The sequence below is a fragment of the Raphanus sativus genome, chromosome 5 (genome assembly GCF_000801105.2).
Source record: "Raphanus sativus cultivar WK10039 chromosome 5, ASM80110v3, whole genome shotgun sequence".
NCBI classification, from domain to species: Eukaryota; Viridiplantae; Streptophyta; class Magnoliopsida; order Brassicales; family Brassicaceae; genus Raphanus; species Raphanus sativus.
Genome location: NC_079515.1, coordinates 31,829,300 through 31,852,500, shown reverse-complemented (window position 1 = coordinate 31,852,500; position 23,201 = coordinate 31,829,300). Strand labels below are relative to the sequence as shown.

Here is a 23,201-nt window from a genome sequence, read left to right as displayed (position 1 = left end):
AGAGAATGATGGCAGAAGAAAATACACATTATCTTTTATTGGTATCCACATGTCCAATAGTTCACACAAGTTGAAGCACAATGAATATTGAACCTTCGTTATCTCCTCCGGTTCAGAAATATTAACCAAAACTGCTCAAACCTTCCATACAACGTTGCCCACCAAAGATAAAAGTAATACGAATTGATGTAGAAATAGAAAGTACAAAAAGAGCCTCTATTTTGTTTCTTTTTTTCTTCTCTTGTGACCTTGTTGCCCTTCATCTTAATCGTGTCTAGAGCGCCTTCTTCTGCTCAAACTCAGTGAATCTAATTTTTTTTTTGTTTGCAATGATCTAAGATAGAGCAGATCTCTTTTATATCTGAGACTACCCGGTGTTACAACCATTATTACACTTGATATCTCGAAAGCCTTTCTTTTACAGGAGGTTCCAAGACCGACCAACATTCCCCCCATGAGTTTCCCAGCATCTGAAAGCCAAAAGACATTATTAATCATTTGATTAGGAGCATAGTTCACGAGTTTATATTGAGCATTACGTGTTTATAGCCGTTCAGAACTTGGGAGACTTCGTTATTGACGTCCTCGCTTCTTATTTCCTGTGATAAAAACCTTGTCAATGTCAACCAAATTGTCCTAAAGCTCCAGATTGCTTTAAGTTAGTGTTCTGTTAACTTACATGCCAGCTTGCAATGGCTTTGCATATGAAAACAAGTGAGCTGACACCTCCTGATGGATTCACTTTAACCTGAAATTAATGGAAAACACTCGTAAATATAAACTTTATTTACACGTTCCAAATAGAAAGTAAAGGGTAGAGAGAGAGAGAAATACCACTGCACATAACCCTCTAAATGCCTCTTCTTTCTCAATGTCATCACGTACCCTGAAAAAAAAAAGTGTATAATAAGAAACTGTTCTATGGAGCAGAAGTTGGGAGTGTAAAGACTCCAGATCCAAACAAAAAAAGGTTTTACTAACATTGACAATGCCGAGCACCATGGCTTCATGAAGTGCTCCATGTGCGGTGCAACGAGGTCTGGACGAATCCATGCTAGTCTCCCCAAAGTAATTGCACTGTTCTCAACTAGTGACTTATTAACAGCCTATTCCACAAGAAAAAGAAGTCGTTAGATACAACAGTTGATAGAGTCGGAAATGGCCAAGAGGCTCTTTAAGTTATAATAGGGCTGCTGGAGTCACCTCTCTATGCTGAAGAATCAGGCCTAGGGAAGAGACAACGTTGGCCACAATTGGTGAGACTTCTTGACGAACCTGAAACATTTAGTTCTCATTCACGAGTCAGCCCTTAACCAAAAACTTTCAAACTTTGATAGCAAACATAGTATTACCTTGACCGCTAATTCTCCAATGGCCCAACAAGCATTATTTGCGACAGAAAGGTTTTCTCTAATGAGGTTTGCACTCTGCACAAAGCATATATATATGATCAAATACAAAAACAAGAAGAGATAGTCTGAGTAAGACTTGGAAACCAACCAGTTGCTGGCTTGCAATTTCAAGGAACTCAAGCAGACGAGGTTGTAGGTAGGCCGGGAATACCTGTCAGTGGTAGCCAAAACAGCATTACTACACTCATATTAAAAGCAGAATGCCATCGAAATTATAGCATAAGATACCGTATAACAATGGAATATGCAAAGCTTACTCTTGCAAGATCACCCATGAGGGCAAAAGCACTTTGTCTGACATCAGGAGCTTCATCCATGCAACACTTGAGAAGCAGATCTCTTAGATTACTTTGTGAAATCTGCCAAAAAAAAAAGAAGCGATGAAGTAAGAAGATATCCAGTAGTGACAGTGGACTCAATCATATTATACTAACATCATCGATCGGAGCAGCTGAAAGTGTTAGTGAGTGAGAACTTACCAGAGACTCTATCCCACTGCCAAGCCCTTCAGTAAGTCCAGAAAGTAAATCAAGTGAGCAAACAATGAATTCTCGGTCGTACTGAGCCCCAGCAGAAGCAGGATCAACCTAAAAAAAACAACACAACCAAGCTTTCATCAGAGAAAAACAGACATACGTCCAATATGAAGAACTGTTCCTATACGCAAGCTTGTGATGCTTATAATGGCTAAGTAAAACTGAAAAAGAACCTTAGCCAGTTGTTGTAGCTGGATGATATCCATGCATCTCTGGAACACAGGCTGAGCAAATGGAGCGAACCCAACGCCCAAAGCCTGAAAGATGGAAACATAATTTGTTAGACTAGACATAGAAAGTTCATGCTGCATACTGTCTAACATTCCGTCAAGATGAACTTGTCCGACGTTAACTAAACGTATCGATGCAAAGCTTTGGCCTTTAGATGACCAACAACAACACACAAGACTTTACAGATATTCCAAAGGCTTTGACAAAGAGGCATATACCTGAGAAATAGACGTGAAGCATTCTAGTAATGGAAATAGATCTTTGTCTGAATTTGAGAGTTGTTGCCACTTTGCGACCAGTGGAGGCATCAGAATTTCAAGATAAGCCGGCTGCACGAGGAGGAATATTAAGTAGGCAACAAAAATTTATACTAGCACCTGTATATGGAATAGAACTTTAAACTTAGACAAACAATCCTCATACCTTATTCAACTCTTCTCTAACCGAATCTGCCAGCGTTCCAATAGCATCATAAACAATTCTCAAGTTCCGCCTCTGTGTATATGAGAAAAAACAGTATGTTAGGTTGACGTATCGAAACAGTTGTTTGAAGTAAATAATAGCCGTCGCAGAGACTTATTTTGGCAAACCAGTAAACCTCAAAAGGAGTTAACTACCTGATACTTTCCAAAAGCGCACATTAGATGCTGCAGTATTACTCCGAGGTGTGGCACTAACTCTTCAGCGGCATCCTCTTCAACAGTTGCAAAAGCTGAACAGGCGGCCTCCTGGACCCGCTTGTTCGAATCCAAGAGTCTGCGGAGAAGACCCATAAGAACTTTCTCAAACTGTTCATAACCCTTCGGATTGCCAGTTTCCTAGAAAAAAACAAAAGAAGCGAGTCGATCTAAAGACCGCTTTGAAGGAGTTGACACCATGAAATCTCCTGTTCAAATCATACCTGGATAAGATACTTGCCAAATCGAGAAAGCGTCCAGCAAGATATGCTTCGTATGAGAGGGAACTTGTCATCTAAAAGAGGAAGAAGAAATGCTACAATCTGCAGAAATAAGGCACTAAAATTAAGGTACTTGAACTGAGCGGAGAAAAAAAATCATATATAATCAAACACGAACTTGCCTCAGACAAGTGAGGGTAAAGACCATTAAAGCAGCCTTCAGCAATAGCCCCAAGGGTCAAAACAGCAGCTTCTCTTTCCTTCCAGGTCTCATCACCAGAAGTTGATATTTTTGCCTGCAGCTTGGAAGAACAGGGTTCAGCTAACTGTATTCATTTTCAAAGACCAAAAAAAAATTACCTGAATAAGGGGCATGAGTGCTGGAAGGATTTCATCTCCAAATACATTAGAGAGAACGTCAATAGCTGCTGCACTGCACTTTCTTAAATTCCAGACGTTAAATGAGTCATCATCCTGTACCCCAGAGATAGTGTCATTAAAGAGGGATCTATAGAATTAACTGTACACCCATATGCAACATCTAAACAGATGTTAAAATGCCACTAAAGAAGTAGATAACGTACATCGTCATCAAAATCCTCTGATCCATGAAGCCTTGATGTATGAAATCGAGGTTTTAAATCCTGTAGTGGAACCAAAATGAATGAAAACTGAAAAGAAACTTTTATAGAAAAAAAAAATCAAAGTGCGGAGAACAAACAACTGCACCTGATCCCTGTCTGGTTGAGACTCATCTTCCTGCAAAAGTGAACTGCTTTCTTTAGATCTATAATTCGCATTTATATTGAGAAAGGTCACAAAACATAAAACAACCTCCGCATCCAAAAGAGACTCGTCGTCATCTGCGTATGCCATGTTCGAGAGCAACACCTGAAACAGATATATTTAACCTACTGAGAAAATGTCTTAAGTGCCCAAATAAGAAAAAAAAAAAAAGAGAAGTATAACTATACTGGAATTAGGCGTGGTAGTAACTCCTTTAAGTTGTCTGGCGGAAGCTGAGCATCACAGTAGGCAGACCTGCGAAAAAAACAATATAGCTGTGAGAACAGTGAGGACAAGGCTGGAACTGCAGAACACAAGACAAAATAAACAGGTACAAAACCGCCATCTAATATATAGCAAACAAAGAGTAGCATTATACCAAAATTCACATGCTTCAAGAGCCACTTCTTCGTCAGGGTCTTTGTTGACTTGTAGCATGTACTCCATTACATTCCTGATATGTGGCTGAAAATAAAATAAAAAGGGGGAAATCTAACGAAGCACAAAAAGCGACTCTTAAAGAGTAGATTTCGAAAAAAATGTATATGTTAAAACCAAAATGAAATATACCTCTATAGACGAGGGGAGGACTTCCGTGAGATTCACAAATGCTGCGCAGACCTTTTAAACAGAAAAAGAAGAAATTATACATAAGCAAAAGAACTTCGAGATTTAGATAAGAATCTGATTAAATTGTGTCATCATCTGAAAGGAAACAATCAACATAAAGGTTAAATAAGCCAACGTACTAGTTTTCTGACTTCTGCTACAGGATCATTGGCGAGGACAAACAACCCCTGAAGGTACTTATCCATGGAATTGTACAAAGCCTGCAAAACACACACAGATTGTTACAATCCGCAGTATTTTATACCAATATGAGAAGTATTATAAATAGTCTTCACTTACAGCAGGCATTATTGTGACATACTGGTTCACACAGCCCAGGGCAAGCTTCCTCAGTGAAGCATGGGGCGACTGGAAAAACTGTTCAAACAAATGGTAATCAATCTTACAGAGAAACCAATCCAACCATAAGAAGAAAAAAAATCAAACTAGAGCCTAGCAACTAGTATGAGATGTTCACCTGATATAGCCTAGGTAAGAAAATGTTGATAGGGCTTTCTGCTAAACCAGGCACTTCTGAATCCAACACATGTGGTATATCCTCACAAATCTGTTCATATTACAAAAAAAGAAAACTCTGAAAAACAAAGAAGAAAAGAAAACTTGTCGTTTGCTGAAAACATACCTTTGACAAAGCATCCATCGCACCATCCATATGATTTAGATCGTTGCTGTCTAAACAAGTTACGAGAGCTGGCAAAAGCTCAAGCCATCCAGAAACACCGTCGATATTAACAATTTCGCTGATGATAGTTCCAACTGTTGTCCGGATATGCCTGTCCACTGCTCCCAGACAAGGCAGCAGCTCCGACTTGATGTACTTTTGGTTCTCTCCAGCCATGGATGAATATCCAACTTTCAAATTGTTTTTCAGCAGCAATCCAGCAGCTTGTCGTATCTCTATAGACTTGCCCTGATGCCATCAATCATAAAATGTTCAGAACATAATCCGTAACCTAATCAACTAGCAACTAGAAACATAAGGCTTGTCTTCCATTACAGAACACCGAAACTAAAGTTCTCAAACGACAAAGAGAATCCGACAGGCATATGAACTCTAAAGAGACATAACATAAGAAGGTTGTTGTTGAACCTGAGCGCGGACGAGGATGAAGACGAGATAGTTGTTGAAATCGGGAAACTGGGAGAAGTGCTGAAGTTGCTTCCAAATCTGAGACTTGTCAACGGCGGAGGAAGGAGAAATCTGTTGTTCGAGAAGAGCGCAGATCTCAGCGAGGCCATCTTCTCGGGGCTGCCAGACCGACGTCGTCGCCGCCATGATTGTTGTGGCAAAAAAAAAGGGTAAATTGTGAGAAGAAGAGAAGGGACAGAGAAGAATATGATTCTTTTTGTTACAATAAAGCAGAGAAAAAGACAGTGGAGGAGGATGCAGAGAAAGACCCTCCTGCTTTGTTTTTTTTTATAAGGAAAAAAATTCTTTAAAAGTTTCTGTTATGGGCTTTTTATGAGTTTTGCTAATTTCTTTTCTGATTTTAAATACACAACAAATTTGTAAAAGTATCTATATGATTATTTTGAATTGATTTTGCTTAGTTGTTATTTTTTCATAGTTTTAAAAATAATAACCAATAATTATGATAATTACATATTTACATGTATAACTAGGTGTTTTACCCGCATTTGCGGGCTTAATAGTTTTAAAAAAGTATAAACAAATATACTATAAATTCAAAAACCTTAAAATAATTTTTCTCATGTTTTTAAAATATTTAGTAACTAAATAAATAGTAATTTGATATTCAATATCTTTTATTTTAATAAAATATCCTTTGTTACGTAAAATAAACTTAAAATATATATATATACATAAATTATATTTATTTTTAAAATATATGATGTTAAATATTTTAGATAATATAATATAAAATCTTGTAGATAATGATAAATAAAAAATTAATGATTTTTTAATTTATGGGTAATTATATATTAACAAATATAACCTAATTATTTATTAAAAATAATAAAAAATTTCAACGCTCTAAATTTAAACGTGAGACCGAAAGAATTATTTTTAGATAAGAACACAATACATAAGAATTATCTTATTTTTAAACTATTTTATATCTTATTTTTAAACTTTTATAATAGAAATAATTATTTTAAGATAACAATACAGTATATAAGTTATCTTATTTCATTACAAAAAAATAATATGATTAATATAAATTTGTTTTAATTATATATACAAATTCATTAAAGATAGTATCAATATTAAGGATAATAACTAAACAAACATTCAAACAGAAAAAAAATTGTTGACAGAAAAAACATTAATGTATAATGTATAAGATAAGAACATTTTCTATCTATTGTTATTTTCATTTCTAAATGCAAAAATTTCTGTTTTCCTCTAAAATATTATTTCTTTATTATAATGGTCTTTTAACTTTAAAAATTTAATAATTATAGCTAGTAAGCACTTTTGGAAATACCTTTTTAATATAAAAATAGAATCACATTTTTCTTTACATAATAGTCTTTTAAAAGAATTTTAATTTAAACAAAGTCATAATTCTGTGGAACTCTTACAAACATGTTTGGAAAAGAAAATACAAATATGAGGTACTTGTCGTAAATAAAAAATAATATTTTCAAAATATTTTCTTTTGGAGATAGATATTTTGAAAATATATTTAAAATATAATTTTCATTCCTAATAAAATATTTTGAAAAAAATAAAGAAAAATAAATGTTAACTTTTCTACTTAAATAACTAATAATTTTTTTTGCAACTGAATAATAAAAAAGAAAATACCACAAAAATCACTTTGACAAACAAATATAAATAAATTTATTGTTATTGCTCATATACATCGTTAATAAATTTAATAATTTAAAAAATGTCCCATGACAGATTACATTTATAAAAATAGAAATATATTTTTTTATTTTTTATTTAATTATTTTAAATATTCTAGTTTAATGATAAATCCAATTATTATATATTAATAATTATAAAAATTAACAAATACGAAAGAAAAATATAGATAAACATAAATATAAATACATGGAATTGTATTTTTTTTTCAAACACGTTTTCATATAATTTTTTGAGATAATATTTATAATACAATTTGAGATATTGTTTTCAAGTAAGTTATTTTTTAAGTTCTCCAAAAATATTAGATCTTAATTTTTTATTTTCAAAATATATTAAAATATATTATTTTCTGATAACAACACAGAATATATAAGAATTATCTTTTTATTTTTAAAATATATTTTAATTTCTGAATAACTTTTATTATGACAGTTTATTGAATTATCTTGTTTAAAAATTTTAAATTTCGTTTTTATTTATGGCTAAAATTTATAATATTAATTTATTATCAATAATCTAATCTAATAAATAAATTTAATCATTCATTAAGAGTAATATTGATATTAACCGCTCTAACTTTTAACGTGAGAGCTCCGTTGCGAAAAATCACTTCACAAATAATAAATTAACAAATAAGAAAGAAAAATATAGATAAACATAAAAATAAATACATGGAATTGTATTTTTTTTACAAACACGTTTTCATATAACTTTTGAGATAATAGTTATAATATAATTTGAGATATTTTTTCAAGTAAGTTATTTTTAAGTTCTCCAAATATATTAGATCTTAATTTTTTATTTTCAGAATACATTAAAATATATTATTTTCTAATAACAACACAGAATATATAAGAATTATCTTTTTATTTTTAAATATATTTTAATTTCTGAATAACTTTTATTATGACAGTTTATTGAGTTATCTTGTTTAACAGATTTAAAATTCTTTTTTATTTATAGCTAATTTTTATAATATTAATTTATAATCAATAATCTAATCTAATAAATAAATGTAATCATTCATTAAGGTTAGTATCGATATTAACCGCTCTAACTTTAATGTGAGAGCTTCGTTACGAAAATTTACTTCGTAAATAATAGTATAGATCCACATAAATTTTTGATTTTATCTTATGTTATATTTAAAAGTGAATTTTTATTTTATATCATTAAAATATAAATATATTTTCTATAATATTATTTAAAAATTAGTTTGTTTATTTATCTGTTTCTCTGTAATATAGAAAAAGAAAATAATTTTAATAAATATTTTCATAATATTTATATATTTTAATAATAAGTAGTTTTGAAAAAAAAATATAAAATTGTGTCATGTCGCTGTCACCTCTTCTTGTCTTATTAAATATTCGAAATTATGCTTGGTTTACTTTCTTTGATATGTTTATTTAGGTTCGATCTAATATTTTATATGCCATAAGAATGTTTCGACTCAAAACCAAAAGAAAGTTGACTATTTTGGTTTGTATATTTTCATATATATATTTTGTTGGAATTGGTCTTTCACTCTGCCTTGTAATTTATCTGAACTTGAATTTAATATATTCACAAATATTATTTGTGCATGATCATTAGTTTCATACTATCACTAAAAGAAATCTAGCCCAAGACCCTAAATATAATGAAATACATTGTATTAATTTTAAAAAGACATTTATACATTGGACAGTTATTTGAACATCAATACTATTAAAATAGAAATAGTCTTGAAAAGTCGACTTATACAAGTTGTTTGGACCTTTTTTTTTTGGTCCATCACATTATATGCGATCAAATATTATAATTAACTCCTATTATATAGCAACCAAATAATATTCTCTACTATTTATAAATACATTGTAACTTTTTCTTTAATTCTAATTTTTCTCAGACCCACTTATCTTATTTACGTATAATAATACGTTTGGTAAACGTACATATAATATCTATAATTTATAATATCTACCGTTGATGCTATACCACCAACATCAACACTACTAAAAAAAATTATATGTCAAAGGTTTTGTATCATGTTCTTAGATTGTTATTAGTATTGCAACATCAAATTAGAAAAATATGTCAAATTAATTTTAAGGTTCGACAACTTAACAATGTAACTATTGTTAAATGTACACAAAATATAATGAAAGAAAGAGAGTAAACTTTAGTATTTCGATCTTCCGGACATGAATGGATTGATTCCTTCAGATTCTAAACATTTAGACCAACTAGATATTTGAAAATTTTAATTCGGATTCATGTCGATTCTTTTCGGATCTAGATCGGCACTGATCTATAATTCAAATAACTATAATTTTTGGATGCATGACAATTCTAGATCTGTTTGGATATCTAGAATCCAAAAAAAAAAACTTAAAGTACTCCAAAAACAAAAATACCTGGAACAAATTTTATACCCGAAATATGAACTAAAGAAGTGAAAATATCCAAAATTTTATTCTAATACATGAAGTAAAAAAAATTGATAGCATCACTTTTTAACTTAAAATTATCCACAATACTGAAAATATATCTTAAATATCCAAATATACCTAATATATATAAAAAGTTTTGGTATTTGGTAACCGATTGGATCTTAGATAGGACTTGGACCGAACCGAGACATGAGGGTCCAAAAATATATCCAATACGTATTTTTTCTTAGATCTAGACCCAAACTAAATATGTTCTTTCGGATTTGTTTAGGTTCGGTTTTTCGGCTTCGGATAAAATGCATGTCTAATAGAAAATTATATAAAAATATTAAATAAATTTTCTTTCTCGATATAATATGATTTTGTAACATAATAATGTACAATAATCTCAAATATTAATTCACATGAAAATGTGTTTCTATTTATAATCCAATAAATCTGCGCTTTTGAAGCGCGGATCAAGATCGTGTATGATTTAAAAAAATAATAGTGTAGGTTTTAGATGTGTTCTTCCTGGTTGGGTAAACAATTCGTATTCAATATCGGTTTGGTCCTTACAGAAAGAAAAAAAGATCGGTTTGGTTTGGATAGGAAGGCTGAACCGGGAGACTAGGTAAGCAAAACCAAGGGCCCAGATTGAAAAGTTTGGATCATCGGTAATGCTGGTGGAATGACAGAAAAAAAAGAAATACATTACAATTTAGACGTGAAGATACATAGTGAGACGAATATATCCTTTGACGCCGCTTAGAGAGAGAGAGAGCTAGAGAAACAAGAGATTCCTCCTCCCCTTTGTCTTCTTCAATCCTCCTTCTTCTTCCCTTGTAAAAAAAAATAATTGTTGCATATAAGATCGAACGAGAGAATAGAGCTGAAATCTCCTCCTATTTGAAGATTCCAACTTGGTACTTGCTTCTCCTGTCGATTCGTCGATAAAACGACATCTGTTTTTTTGAATCTATTGAAATTTCATTGCCTAGCTAAATGTGATTACTTTTCTCGTAAATCTTTTGATTTAATGTGGGCTGGATTTGAGATTTAGATATTGTAGTTTTTTCAATAGCTTATGAATCATCATCGGAATGTTATTGTTGAAGGTGGAAAGATTCTGTTATGAATCATCATCGGAATGTTCTATGGACATTTGCCTTAGCTATTTAGCTTCGTTTCATCCGAATAGTTTTTTTCAATAGCTTATGTTTTCGTTTTGACTTTTTTTTTTCTTTACAAGTTCTGTAACGATTTATTGAAGACTCTTTGCTTGGCACTTTTTTTTCTTTTTTTTTCAGATGGAGCATGGGAAAGATGACCCTGGTACAACACCGCATGGTGGGGTTGATTTGCCACTTGATGATTCATTGGAGAGTGAGCCTATATGTGACCATCCAACTGTGGATGACAGCAGCAGTCGTGTAGTTAGAGCTGATGATTCGCATCCCAACATTTATAGACACGATATTGTCAGGAACAACAAGACAGGTGGTGTTGGGGTTGTGAGCGAAGTTGCTGGTGATTCTGACTCTGAAAGTGATGATGAGGACGATGATGATGATGATGATGATGATGATGATGATGATGATGATGATGATGATGATGATGATGAGGACGATGATGATGATGAGGATGATGATGAGGAAGGGAAAAAGGCCAATGAGGAAAATGTTGGTCGTGGAGAGAGAAAAGCCGATGGGAACTACAAGTGTGGTACTCTTGAGGGTGATCAGATTCGTGTTCTGTGGATGGATGACACCGAGCCAGTTCAGGATGTCAACAATGTAACCGTTGTAGATCGTGGTTTCTTACATGGAGATTACGTTGCTTCGGCTTCCGACCCGACTGGGCAGGTGGGAGTAGTAGTGGATGTAGAGATGTCGGTTGATTTATTGGCTCTGGATGGTTCTGTCCACAAAGACATCTCAACGAAAGAATTGAAACGCGTCAGGGATTTTTGTGTTGGTGATTATGTGGTTCACGGCCCTTGGCTAGGTAGGATTGATGATGTGTTGGACAATGTGACTGTGTTGTTTGATGATGGATCCATGTGTAGAGTCCTACGTGCGGAACCCCTTCAGCTAAAGCCTGTTTCCCAGAGTAACCTTGAAGAAGATGCGAACTTTCCGTATCACCCAGGCCAGCGTGTCAAAGCAACCTCCTCGTCGGTTTTCAAGAGTTCCCGGTGGTTCTCTGGATTGTGGAAGCCCAGTCGCTTAGAAGGTACTGTGACTAAAGTCACTGCTGGATCTATTTTTGTCTACTGGATTGCCTCAGCTGGCTTTGGGCCAGATTCTGCTGTCTCCCCACCTGAGGAGCAGAGTCCAAGTAACTTGACATTGTTGTCATCTTTCACTCATGCTAACTGGCAAGTGGGTGACTGGGGCCTTCTTCCATCGGTGAATCAGTCTGCTACAATTCCCTTGCACAAGCATGTATCTAAACTTCGACTTTATGATTCTCAAGCCAAATGCGCTGATCGTGAACAGAAAAGTGGGTCCGATTTAGAAGATGTGCAAGATGAAGTAAGCGAAAAAGCTGATCCTGTTGGCGTTCTTACTCTTTCTTCTAATTCTAAGGAGCCTGCTCATGAACCTTGGCCTCTCCATCGTAAGAAGATTCGCAAACTTGTTATCAGAAAGGACAAAAGGGTAAAGAAAAAAGAGGAAAGCTTTGAACAAGCTCTATTGATAGTTAGTAGCAGAACGCTTGTTGATGTAGCCTGGCAGGATGGTACAGTTGAACGTAGACGGGAAGCAACAACACTGATTCCAATTGAGACACCTGGCGATCATGAATTTGTCCCTGAGCAGTATGTGGTGGAGAAGGCTTCGGATGATGATGAAAACACAACTGAACCCAAACGTGTTGGGGTTGTTAAAAGTGTCAACGCAAAAGAACGTACTGCTTCTGTGAAATGGTTGAAGCCACGTCTAATGGCAGAAGAACCTCGTGAGTTTGACAAGGAAGAAATTGCAAGTGTGTATGAACTAGAGGTCCATCCTGATTATGACTACTGTTATGGGGATATTGTAGTTCGACTATCACCTGTTGCCATGGTCTTACCAGCATCTTCTGCTGGAAACTCTGTAGAAGAGGAAACAGAGAAAGACAATGGAGTCAAAGATACAGAATATCGTCAAGAAGCTATAGTCCATGATAAGGAAGAAAACGAAGTTGATACAGACCTTTCAGAGCTCTCATGGGTTGGAAATATTACTGGCCTTATGGATGGTGATATTGAAGTAACGTGGGCTGATGGAATGGTATCAACGGTACGTCCACCTCAACTAATTTATTCACTTAAAAACCCCTTGCTGGTCTGACTTTTCCTCAATATATGATTTGGAACGTGTGCAAATGTTCGAGTGCTTTTAATACACTTGATGTTCTAGTTTAGAACTCTTTGTTCATGTTTTTGCCTAGAAAGACGCTGATGCATAAGTTAGAGAGTTTATTACCTTTCCGAAGGAATAATTTGGAGACCAGTTTTTATTTCGATTATCTGATGGCACTTTTACAAGTTTTAGTATATAATATGTGCAAATTAGTTGTTTTATATGAGACTGTCTGCCTCCGAGTGAGAATACACTCTTTTATTTTTGTTGAATCTGATGGCACTTTTCCTGCGAACAAGGCTTAGTATTTATTAATTTTTACTTTTTTATGTATATATTCTTTTGCTATCTCCTAGGTTGGCCCTCAAGCAATTTATGTTGTTGGACGGGATGATGATGAATCAGTTGGTGCAGAAAGTGAAGCGAGTGATGCTGCTAGCTGGGAAACTATAGACGACGACAAGGGAGGTGCTCCTGAGACGCATGAAGAGGTTTGTTTTGTTAAGACTGGTTCTTTTTGCCTGACCCAGAACATTATCTTCAAAGGGTGTCACTGGTTTTAGTTCCTACCGGCACAATCATTTTCTGCAAATTAATGAGAATCATTGATTTACAGGATCTTGGAAGGGGTAGTTTTATTGAGGAAAGCTCTGATGCAGAAAACAATGGTGAGAATGATTCTGGGAGGAATGGTGCCCTATCTCTCCCACTAGCTGCAGTTGAATTCGTGACTAGAATGGCTAGTGGAATCTTTTCACGTGGACAGAAAACTGAAGATTCATCCAGTTCTAGTCTCACAGATGAAAATGGATATAAGCAGGCTGAATTGACAAACTCTTCCCACGAGAGGGGTTCTTTCCTTGATAACTGTGATTCAGAGGGCACAGCTTTAGAAAACTCTACAATTTTAGGAAATGAAGCAGTGAAAAGATCAGAGAGTGAAAAATCTGAAGAGCCAGTACCTTCTGAAAGTGATAGTTGCAGTTTCAGACGCTTTGATATATCACAAGATCCTCTGGACCACCATTATCTTGGCTCAGATGACCAGGTATGTCAAGGGCTTAAACTTCAGATGACTCCCGTAAAAAAATGGTTTCTTCACGTTACAGTTGATATTTGAAACTTGAGTTTGAATCTCAAACTGTCGTATCAAACTTGCAGAAAACCAAGCAAAGACAATGGTTCAAAAAGGTTGATCAAGACTGGAAAATACTTCAGAACAATCTTCCGGGTAAGATTGGGTAGATGTGCAGTTAAATCATTCACCAGTGTTTCATGATTGGTAACTTTTCATTCGAAAGATTTCATTTGCCTTTGGCAGATGGAATCTTTGTTCGAGTTTACGAAGATAGAATGGATCTCTTAAGGGCGGTAATAACTGGGGCTTATGGAACACCATACCAAGATGGTCTCTTCTTTTTTGATTTTCACCTTCCACCTGAGTATCCTACTGTGCCACCGGTAAGATTTTCTAGTTTATATTATTACTGTTGTGCACAATCTAAGTAAATCCATTTATGCTTTATGTATTACATAAACTGATGTTTTGTCTGCTTTTTTGTTCTGTAGTCGGCACATTACCATTCTGGTGGTTGGAGGTTGAACCCCAATTTGTATGAAGAAGGCAAGGTCTGTCTTAGCCTTCTTAATACGTGGACAGGAAGAGGGAATGAAGTCTGGGATCCCAAATCATCTAGCATCCTTCAAGTTCTTGTTTCACTCCAGGGATTAGTGTTGAACTCAAAACCCTATTTCAATGAAGCGGGTTATGATAAGCAGATAGGAACTGCAGAAGGAGAGAAAAACTCACTTGGGTATAACGAGAATGCTTTTTTGCTAAACTGTAAAACCATGATGTATCTTATGCGGAGACCACCAAAGGTGAGTTGTTTCTCTTTCTTTTACTCCATCAGATTGATTTTTTTTTTTTTGCATTATCCCCAACCTTCCGTTTCTTGACCTGTGTTGAAATCTGTAGGATTTCGAAGAACTCATCAATGAGCATTTCAGAAAACGCGGTTATTACATCTTGAAGGCATGTGACGCCTACATGAGAGGATATCTAATAGGTTCTCTCACCAAAGATGTCTCGGTTATCGATGAAAGCAGCAGTGCTAATTCAAATTCAGTTGGTTTTAAGCTTATGTTGGCTAAGATTGCGCCAAAGCTTTTCTCAGCGCTGAGTGAGATAGGCGCTGACTGCGATGAATTCAAGCATCTTCAGCAGCAGCAATAACAAGCCTCAAAGGATATACATCAATTATATTGCCATTTAACCAAGTGAAGGTTTGTGGCTTCTTTTTTATTACAAGTTTTGAACTCAGATTTGTCAATGTGCGTGTCAGAGGATTTTTTTTTTTTTTGAGTTATGCATGAATTGCATGTTCCTGAGTTGTAACCCCATCTGCTCCAGCAATATTGACAAAGTTTTTTTTTGGGCTGTTTTGGAGCTTGCTCCAGCAATATACAACACTTGTTTTGTCAAGGATAATTAACTTCAGACAGATTATTTCAAGTGAAGTTGTTTTGCTTTTTATAGTATATGTTCCATGTGAATCTACCGCAGTCCTTTGGTTTTATAGTATTGTTGGATACAGAAATATCTCTGGAACTGTCATTCCTTTTTTTTGTTATTTGATGAAATGGAAAAAGACCTTTGAAGTGTATTTTTGCGCAGATTTTAATGTTTCTTTCTCATGTAAAGAACACACATCTTGATAGCTCTGGGAACATGCTCCTTATTGGTTTTGGTAATGGTTGATGTGTTGGTGGTGATGGTGAGCGCTCTGGTTCATCTGATGATCATGTAGTTGATGATGACCGCCGTGATGGTGGTGATCATCATAGTGTTGATAGTCAACTTCGTTCTTTTCGTTTTGCATGGAACCAGTTGCCATCTGATCATCATGCCATCCTCTAGATGTGTTCCGAGTTATTTCCAGCAACGAGTTCCTCACATGTTCAGCTGGCACCATCTCGCTATCGTTTTTCTGTAACATGAAAAAAAAGAACCATATAGTTTTGGTTATTGTTTCTTCATTAAGCAGGTTCTTCAGATCATACCTCGACTTTAAAGACATTGGAGACAAGACTGAGGAAACGAGTCGTGTTAGCATTTGTGACCTCTAGTCCCAGAGAGTCAAGTGCCTCCATTAGCCTTGTGAAGCCTCCTGGTTTGTATTCACAAATCACCTTTACGAAAAACTCTCTTCCATCTAGCTGAGCCACGTCCACTTGCGGCTGAAACCCCTCACCCAAAACATAAACCAAAATCATGAGCATGCGGTGTTGAGATAGTTCAATACAGAAAGGTGAGAGTTTATATCATGAGCATGCGGTGTTGAGATAGTTCAATACAGAAAGGTGAGAGTTTATGTTTCTAACCTCCATTTCTTGTCCTTTATCATTGCAGTTCTCAAGATCAACATCTTGTTTCATCTCAGGAAGATTCGAGTTACACGAAAGCCCCTGGTGAAACCCAGTGAGCACTGTCTTGTTCAGACTCATCCCTCCTTGCTGCCTATTAGATCCATCCTCAGTCTCTGAATTCTCTTCAAGCTCGTCTTGAAGCTCCTTTGCCTCATTCTGCAACTCCTTAACGTAGTTGATAGCATCGCCTAGAATTGATGCCCTATCCAACTTCCATGCCACAAGAAACTAGCTTCAGCCAAAATAAAAAACAAGAAACAAACCTTATCGTTATCCTATATATATATACCTTAGTTATCCTGGGAACAAGCGACCTGAGAGCGTAAAGCCTATCGTTTAGCTTCTTTCTCCTCCTTCTCTCAGCATGCAGGTTCTTAGCTTGAGTATGTTTTCCTGTCTTTTTCTTACACTTCGGATCATCTTCATCATCAATCTGGTCGCTACATTCTGAACCAGTTGCGTTCTCATGATTCATTTCCTTATCGTTAGCGACTTGCTGGTCCTTCACAAGCAAGCTAGGCTCGCCTACCCCCTCTTCTCCCACCGTGTTAAATGGGTTCATGTTGTTACCATTCTCCGGGAGATACGGCCCCAAGTTTTGATGGTGATCATAACCACTCTTCATCTTCAAGTGTTGTGACTCGTAATCATTCATCTGAGGCAAGAAGTTGAGCCGGATTTGATCAGCTGAGATATCGTATGGTGACGGGAGATTCATGATCATCTCTTCATCCTTTGATGAACACTTTTGATGGATCTCACCAGGTAACATTCCATACGGCTTGGACTCGACCTCATCCGCTAACATCATTTTTATCGTTACGGTTTCATCCAACAACATGTTGCAGTGCCCCATTACAAAGTCCACCACGTTCTGATCTTCAGCGACCTATACGTACGTTACACACATCATATGACAAACCAGGGCATTTTAAGAAACAACACTTGACACAAACAAGTGATGTTTATTACACATACATGTCTGGTTGCAAAGAGCTCCACTAATCCTCCCGCTACAGGAACCAAAACCCTCGTACAGATTGTTTCCTAAAATACTCAGATGTTAAATTCTTGTTTATGTAAAACCAATCATGTGATTGTAATGCTTCAAACTAGAAAATGGGATAATACCTGCATAAAACCTGGTTCCGAGCTCTCAGTTAACCAACCGGTCTGGTTAGTCAGAAGAGTCTCCGCATATATCCTATAACACAAGTCCATTTTTCCATCTCTAGATATATCATATGAAACAAACAATGTAGTCTTATATATGTGTGTAGCATGTATATGTTCATACCCGGAATCTAGAGGGATGGAGGAAGGAAGATGGGCAAGAAATTCACAAGATTTGGTTCGAAGATGATGGAACATAACATCTCTACAACCTCCGAAGCTAAATTCTTCAGTTTCATTTTCCTCTATGAGTAGTGTCCCACCACAACAACATCCTATCCACTTCAGGAACCTATCTCGGTCCGAGCCAAAAAGAAACATTGTGACGAAAGACAAAAGATAGGTAGATAGAGAGATTCTTTAAAAGTTTGTTGCATCGAAGAATTAAATCAACCTTTGGTCCTCGTTTAGTCTCCAGAGAACACAGTAGTCCCAAGCTCTTGCACCCACAAGAGGCCTTAATTTCTCCAACAAGTTTTGCATATTATTCTCCGTTTCTCAAAATGAGTACTACATAAAAATAAATTAAAAAACAACTTAATATATATAACTTCCAAATATGGTAAGCCCCCTTCAAACTTGAACCAATATTAATTATTCCAATACTTGAACCAATACTGTTCCAATACTTCTAATGGTTTTGTTGGTTTACAAAGGAGAAGAGATGGCATAAATAATTATAAAAGACAAAATGTATCGTTCACATGTTTTCAAACTAAAGATAGAGCTACAATCATGATATAAGCTAACAAGAAACTTACACAAGATTCTCAAAAGGAAGAAGATTCCTCGAAAATCTTGTGACTTCTGAAACTTGACAAAGACAAAGCAGGAATAGCTAAGAAAAGAGAACAAGAGATTGCAAGAAAGAAGGCAAGGAAGATAAAAAAAAAATAGACGATAATTACATACGTATACAAGGTTTTGCTTTTCGTGTAAAATAACGACACCGAAACTTGATTTTACATATATATATATGTGTGTGTGTGTGTGAACTTATGTCTGTATAATTTTATTTCTTTCTCTCTTAGGAGAGATTGATATTGTAGCTTTGGTAGGTAAAGTGCAAGACATGCATGACGATAGTGTGTACATGTATATGAGATATATATAAAATAAATATATTAAAAAGATAGAAATGGAATGATGAAAGGCGAAGATTGCATGAGCTAATACGTGCAAAACCCTAACTACCTTTCTCTATCGTTCCGTTTAGGTTATGCATTCTTCTTTCGGCGTCTCAACTACTATTTTCCCTTTTCTTAACTTTTAACTAAATTTTCCCTTTTATTTTCTCTTTTATTTATTGTTATTTTATTATTTGATGTAGTTTCTTTGTTTTACAAAAATCTCTAACAAAACCAACATAATTTAAGTTGCTTGTCATTGAATTTGTTTTTAGTAAAAAAAAAAAAATTGTTTTTAGTTTCAAGGTAAATATGTTCTCATATGTGTCGAGATAACATTTACATAATTAATTGCATGTAGACTTAAACTGTTATATGAGTAGACAATAAAGTGATAAATGTACATATTTTATGAAAAGTGAAAACTAATAACAATATATGTACATAAATATGTTTAGTTTTAGTTTTAGTGTATAAAGATAATTTTAAAATTTTGTGGAACATATAGTTTCACTAATCTTTAATTTTATATTATATTAAGATATATTTTTAAAAAATTATAAATTTACTTGTATTGAACAAAGTGAATGAAATGTTTGTAAATATTCATAAATATTCGTAAAAATTCGTGAAAATCTATAAATTTTTATGATATCTGGATATCAGTATTTTGAAAACAAAGTAAATTAAAAAATTAGATATTTGTTAAGCACCGAAGCAAATTATAAATATTGAAAATACTGAAAAGTATGATAGTATCTGATCGGTGCTCACTCCTAGAAAAAGCTAGTGATGGCTTTGTCTCCTAATTCCTAATCAATATACATAGACCCAACTGTCCACCTTTTATGAAGCTGAAAATCCGATTACGTAACAAACCACTCCCATAGTGATCCGACGTAAGTATCTGCGTCTTGATATCTCTACAATCATGTCTCTGTTCAGCAAAAAGTTCTCTTGGCCAATTGAATGAGTTACATAGTTATTTTTCAGTAAAAAGTCTCTTGGTCAATTGGTTTATCAATGATCTAATGCTTCTATTGTAGGTATCGAGTTTAATTTAAAGTTAATTGCACAAAATACATTTATGTGTGTTGATTTTATAAAGATCTTATCGGAGTGTCCAACATGATACAGTTAAAGTTGCATGTCGTCATTTTGTGAGCTAGATGTAAAGTGGTTTATTCGTGAATTTTATATTGCGTATAATTACCTGCTCAGATAAATTCTTTTGTAATCATTTTTTTTTGAGAAAATTCTTTTGTAATCATATGCGGAGATATTCATCATTTCATTGTGATGTTATGTAATATATACGTACACTGAGGTTATTATATATATATATATATATATATATATATATATATATATATATATATATATATGTGTGTGTGTGATTATTGGAGACCGGTAGAAAATCATTTGTAATATACTTGGAAACAAAAATTTGACCTCTAGGCTCTATGAGATACCAGTCGACCGACCAGGAAAAATAAGACTTGTTGGGATAAAAAGAAATGTAACAGAAATGCTCATTGATTTTTAAATGATTAGTAGATTAGAGTTATAGTTCTTTTTTAATTGAAAGGAGTTTGGACTACATCTTATTTTTTCCTTAGGCTCAGGACCAATCATTGCTAATAACCTTATGACTTAACATAAGGCATTCTTTTCGGCAGAAACTGATCAGCAAGTTTTAAATATTCCTTTCAGTTTTTGTTTAAATTGACTAAATTGGATTTCATTAAACAAGTTTTTCTACTTAGAGTAGGTCGCCAATCTTCTTTTCTCGCTTAAACAAATTTTGGCTTTTGGTACACATTTTCCTGATGTCTCCAGGTAAAATGAAAAGGTTCTAGTAAACCAAAACAAATCATAAACATATATTTTGGATATATTGATTTGATTATACCAACCGCTCTAAACTGGTTAATCAAGTTAACCAGTCCTCAGTCTTCATACTTGCTAGTTATTGCCCTCGCTTGTCTCTCCACTCTTACATAACTTTTCAAGAAGCAAATTTAAGTTCTTCCAAGATGAACCAGTCTCTTGGATCAACGCTGCTTTTGCCATTTTTGAGTATTCTTTTACATTCTTTCTTGCTGTTTTCCCTTTTTCTCCTTCCATTAGTTCTTGAACCTGTAAAATAAAAGTAATGACATAAAAAAACAAAAAAAAGACATATAATTGTCTTAAAAGACAAAACATGATTAATATTTAATAATTTATGTTGTAACTTGTTAGATCTATGAATAAAATAAAATCAAAATAAGCATTTATGCAATCATCATCTAGATACCTTTTGGCTTAGTTCCTCTTTTGTTACGAATCCTCGCACACTACCATATTGGGTCTCAACTCTTAGTCCAACCTTTATCTCTTCCACTACCATTTTCGCATTCAGTGGTTGCTCAGCCATCATCGGCCAAGCCAACAACAGGACCCCAACGCATATACTCTCTAGTGCTGAATTCCATCCACAATGGCTCAAGAAACCTTTGACACTTTCATGTGACAATATCTCCCACTGGTCCACCCAATCTCTCACTATCATCCCAGTCTTTCTTATTCTATCTTTGAATCCTTCTCCAATAATCTCTTCCACGTCTTTTCTTGTGACCCATAAAAAATTTACCTTGAAAATCATAAACCATGAAATACATAATAAATTAGTAATTCAACATATAATCATATATTACACTTAAAACCTTACTTGAATAGTCAGTATTTAAACTAACATAAAATATGATATAGTATAGTTTAATTACTGGCTTTTATTAATACAGATACACATCACCATTCGTATTGCATAACGCATGTTATTAATTTGGAATTAGGTCGACGCAAAGCCTACAAGTCTACTTTAATGGTTTAATAGGCAAACTTGTATTTTGTAGACATTGCATGGCATCAATTATTTATTTACAGATTTTATGTCTCACGTCATCTATTGTGATCCACACAAAAAAAAGTACCTAACACAATCAAAACACGTATAATATAGTGCGATGTTTTGTATCAATCGATCGAGTTTTGCTTTTATAAACTTAAGGCCAACTTGCAGCCACACTATAAATTAAAGTCATGGAATTCAGTCGATAAAAGTCTTACGTCTACTTAAACTATTAACGCCTAATCTACATAATACATGTGTGTATGTCACCAAAGCCTCCTCAATCAAAAGCATTTCTATATAATATTTTTGTAACTGTTGTATTTGGATTGCATCACGGTCTATAGCATGTGTACGTACCTTGGAATCTTCTAAGCCTAAAGCTAGTTCCTTGAGTTGCTTGTTTGATATCTCTGCCTGTGTTCCAAATGCCACGTACAAGACTGGACGTCCTTCCTCTGCTTTCTGGTCCAACCAATGAATCCAATCCGGTTTAGCACGCTTCGGTTTAGGTGGATCAGTGAAACACAATGGCCCAATACACCACGACTTTGGGCTTTCGGAGTTGTTGTTGTTGTAATCAACAAATGTTGTCTCAAGCTCGTAGAAGCTATTTACTAGAAACCCATGACTAGTAGTTGTCGACATAATTTGGTCCATGAGTAGTTCGGCGGCTGGACCCGGTTGAGTATCAAGGTTGAGCTCGCACTTCTTAACCTGAATCCATGGAAAGTCCGGTACAGTGACCGGTTCTGTATCAGATTCAGTGTCCGGTTCGGTAAAGAGTTTATGTTTGAACGCAGAGATGGAGACAGCAGAGGCATAAGAGTTCATGCCGAAGAAGACCAATCTTGGAATCTTGAACTTAGCTGCAGATTCCGATGTCCACCAGAGGAATCCATCCGAGACCATGAAGGAAACTTGTGGAAGATTTTTGAGTGATTCTTCGAACAAAGGTTGGAGAAGCTTTGTGGCGCGCGTGAAGGGCACATAGAGTGACATGGAAGGGAGCTTGTCGGTGCTCTCGACACCGGGAGGGATGCCGGAGATATTTTCCGGGAAAGGGAGAGAGATGACATTGATCACCGGCGTGTCGGAGAGGAAGTCGGAGACGAAAGGTTGGTTCTTAGGAGTGGTGAAGACAGTGACTGTGAGGGAGATGGTTGATTGTTTGCGGCGGTGACGGAGGAGGAGACGGGCGAACTGGAGGAGAGGGATTGTGTGGCCCTTGGACATGTAAGGAAAGAGAACCACATGATTTGATGATGACACTGCCATTTTGTTATCTCTTATGTTTCTTACGTTGTGTTCGCATGCTTATATATAGGAAGTGACATGAATGTTTTGGATAAATTAGTAGTTACTGATATTGTTTAATGATGTAATTAATATAGAGTTAGAGCATTGATAACAACTAATCTATTTACATGTTAAAGAAAAAAATGTATACGCAGATGTGACACAACTTCTATGCCAATTGCCA

General features: G+C 34.9%; 4 protein-coding genes across 7 annotated transcripts; 1 reads left to right on the top strand and 3 right to left on the bottom strand.

The window, feature by feature from the left end:
* Positions 1-9: 9 nt before the first annotated feature.
* Positions 10-5,883, bottom strand: LOC108862223 (transportin-1). Of its 2 annotated transcripts, XM_018636284.2 has the most exons (28): positions 5,584-5,883; positions 5,116-5,403; positions 4,951-5,040; positions 4,773-4,850; positions 4,613-4,693; positions 4,434-4,484; positions 4,243-4,328; positions 4,052-4,118; positions 3,912-3,968; positions 3,807-3,836; positions 3,662-3,721; positions 3,438-3,551; positions 3,260-3,373; positions 3,081-3,179; positions 2,797-2,997; positions 2,603-2,674; positions 2,398-2,508; positions 2,122-2,205; positions 1,892-1,999; positions 1,670-1,771; positions 1,501-1,563; positions 1,353-1,427; positions 1,204-1,275; positions 982-1,106; positions 835-886; positions 680-748; positions 540-599; positions 10-470 (listed from the first exon to the last, which is right to left on the bottom strand). In XM_018636284.2, exons 1-28 carry the CDS (start codon positions 5,767-5,769, stop codon positions 390-392), a joined length of 2,676 nt encoding a protein of 891 aa, XP_018491786.1. In that variant the 5' UTR covers positions 5,770-5,883; the 3' UTR covers positions 10-389. The 2 variants fall into 2 exon arrangements, with proteins under 2 accessions (XP_018491786.1, XP_056842595.1); XM_056986615.1 differs by lacking the exons at positions 4,773-4,850; positions 4,951-5,040; positions 5,116-5,403; positions 5,584-5,883 and having other exon boundaries at positions 4,243-4,317.
* Positions 5,884-10,472: 4,589 nt separating this feature from the next.
* Positions 10,473-15,632, top strand: LOC108862701 (probable ubiquitin-conjugating enzyme E2 23). The gene is made up of 8 exons (XM_018636918.2): positions 10,473-10,672; positions 11,057-13,033; positions 13,453-13,587; positions 13,713-14,144; positions 14,258-14,327; positions 14,418-14,557; positions 14,666-14,977; positions 15,075-15,632. Exons 2-8 carry the CDS (start codon positions 11,057-11,059, stop codon positions 15,330-15,332), a joined length of 3,324 nt encoding a protein of 1,107 aa, XP_018492420.1. The 5' UTR covers positions 10,473-10,672; the 3' UTR covers positions 15,333-15,632.
* Positions 15,633-15,700: 68 nt separating this feature from the next.
* On the bottom strand, positions 15,701-18,748 carry LOC108862703 (transcription factor ABORTED MICROSPORES). 3 transcript variants are annotated; one of them, XM_018636921.2, is made up of 10 exons: positions 18,611-18,699; positions 18,460-18,511; positions 18,093-18,208; positions 17,823-17,990; positions 17,657-17,729; positions 17,504-17,572; positions 16,815-17,414; positions 16,481-16,735; positions 16,160-16,336; positions 15,701-16,086 (listed from the first exon to the last, which is right to left on the bottom strand). In XM_018636921.2, exons 3-10 carry the CDS (start codon positions 18,179-18,181, stop codon positions 15,835-15,837), a joined length of 1,683 nt encoding a protein of 560 aa, XP_018492423.1. In that variant the 5' UTR covers positions 18,182-18,208; positions 18,460-18,511; positions 18,611-18,699; the 3' UTR covers positions 15,701-15,834. The 3 variants fall into 3 exon arrangements, with proteins under 3 accessions (XP_018492423.1, XP_056867014.1, XP_018492424.1); XM_057011034.1 differs by having other exon boundaries at positions 18,460-18,505; positions 18,611-18,695; XM_018636922.2 differs by lacking the exon at positions 18,460-18,511 and having other exon boundaries at positions 18,611-18,748.
* Positions 18,749-20,593: 1,845 nt separating this feature from the next.
* Positions 20,594-23,031, bottom strand: LOC108857850 (UDP-glycosyltransferase 90A1). The gene is made up of 3 exons (XM_018631871.2): positions 22,079-23,031; positions 21,125-21,460; positions 20,594-20,964 (listed from the first exon to the last, which is right to left on the bottom strand). Exons 1-3 carry the CDS (start codon positions 22,994-22,996, stop codon positions 20,791-20,793), a joined length of 1,428 nt encoding a protein of 475 aa, XP_018487373.1. The 5' UTR covers positions 22,997-23,031; the 3' UTR covers positions 20,594-20,790.
* Between the last annotated feature and the right edge of the window lie 170 nt (positions 23,032-23,201).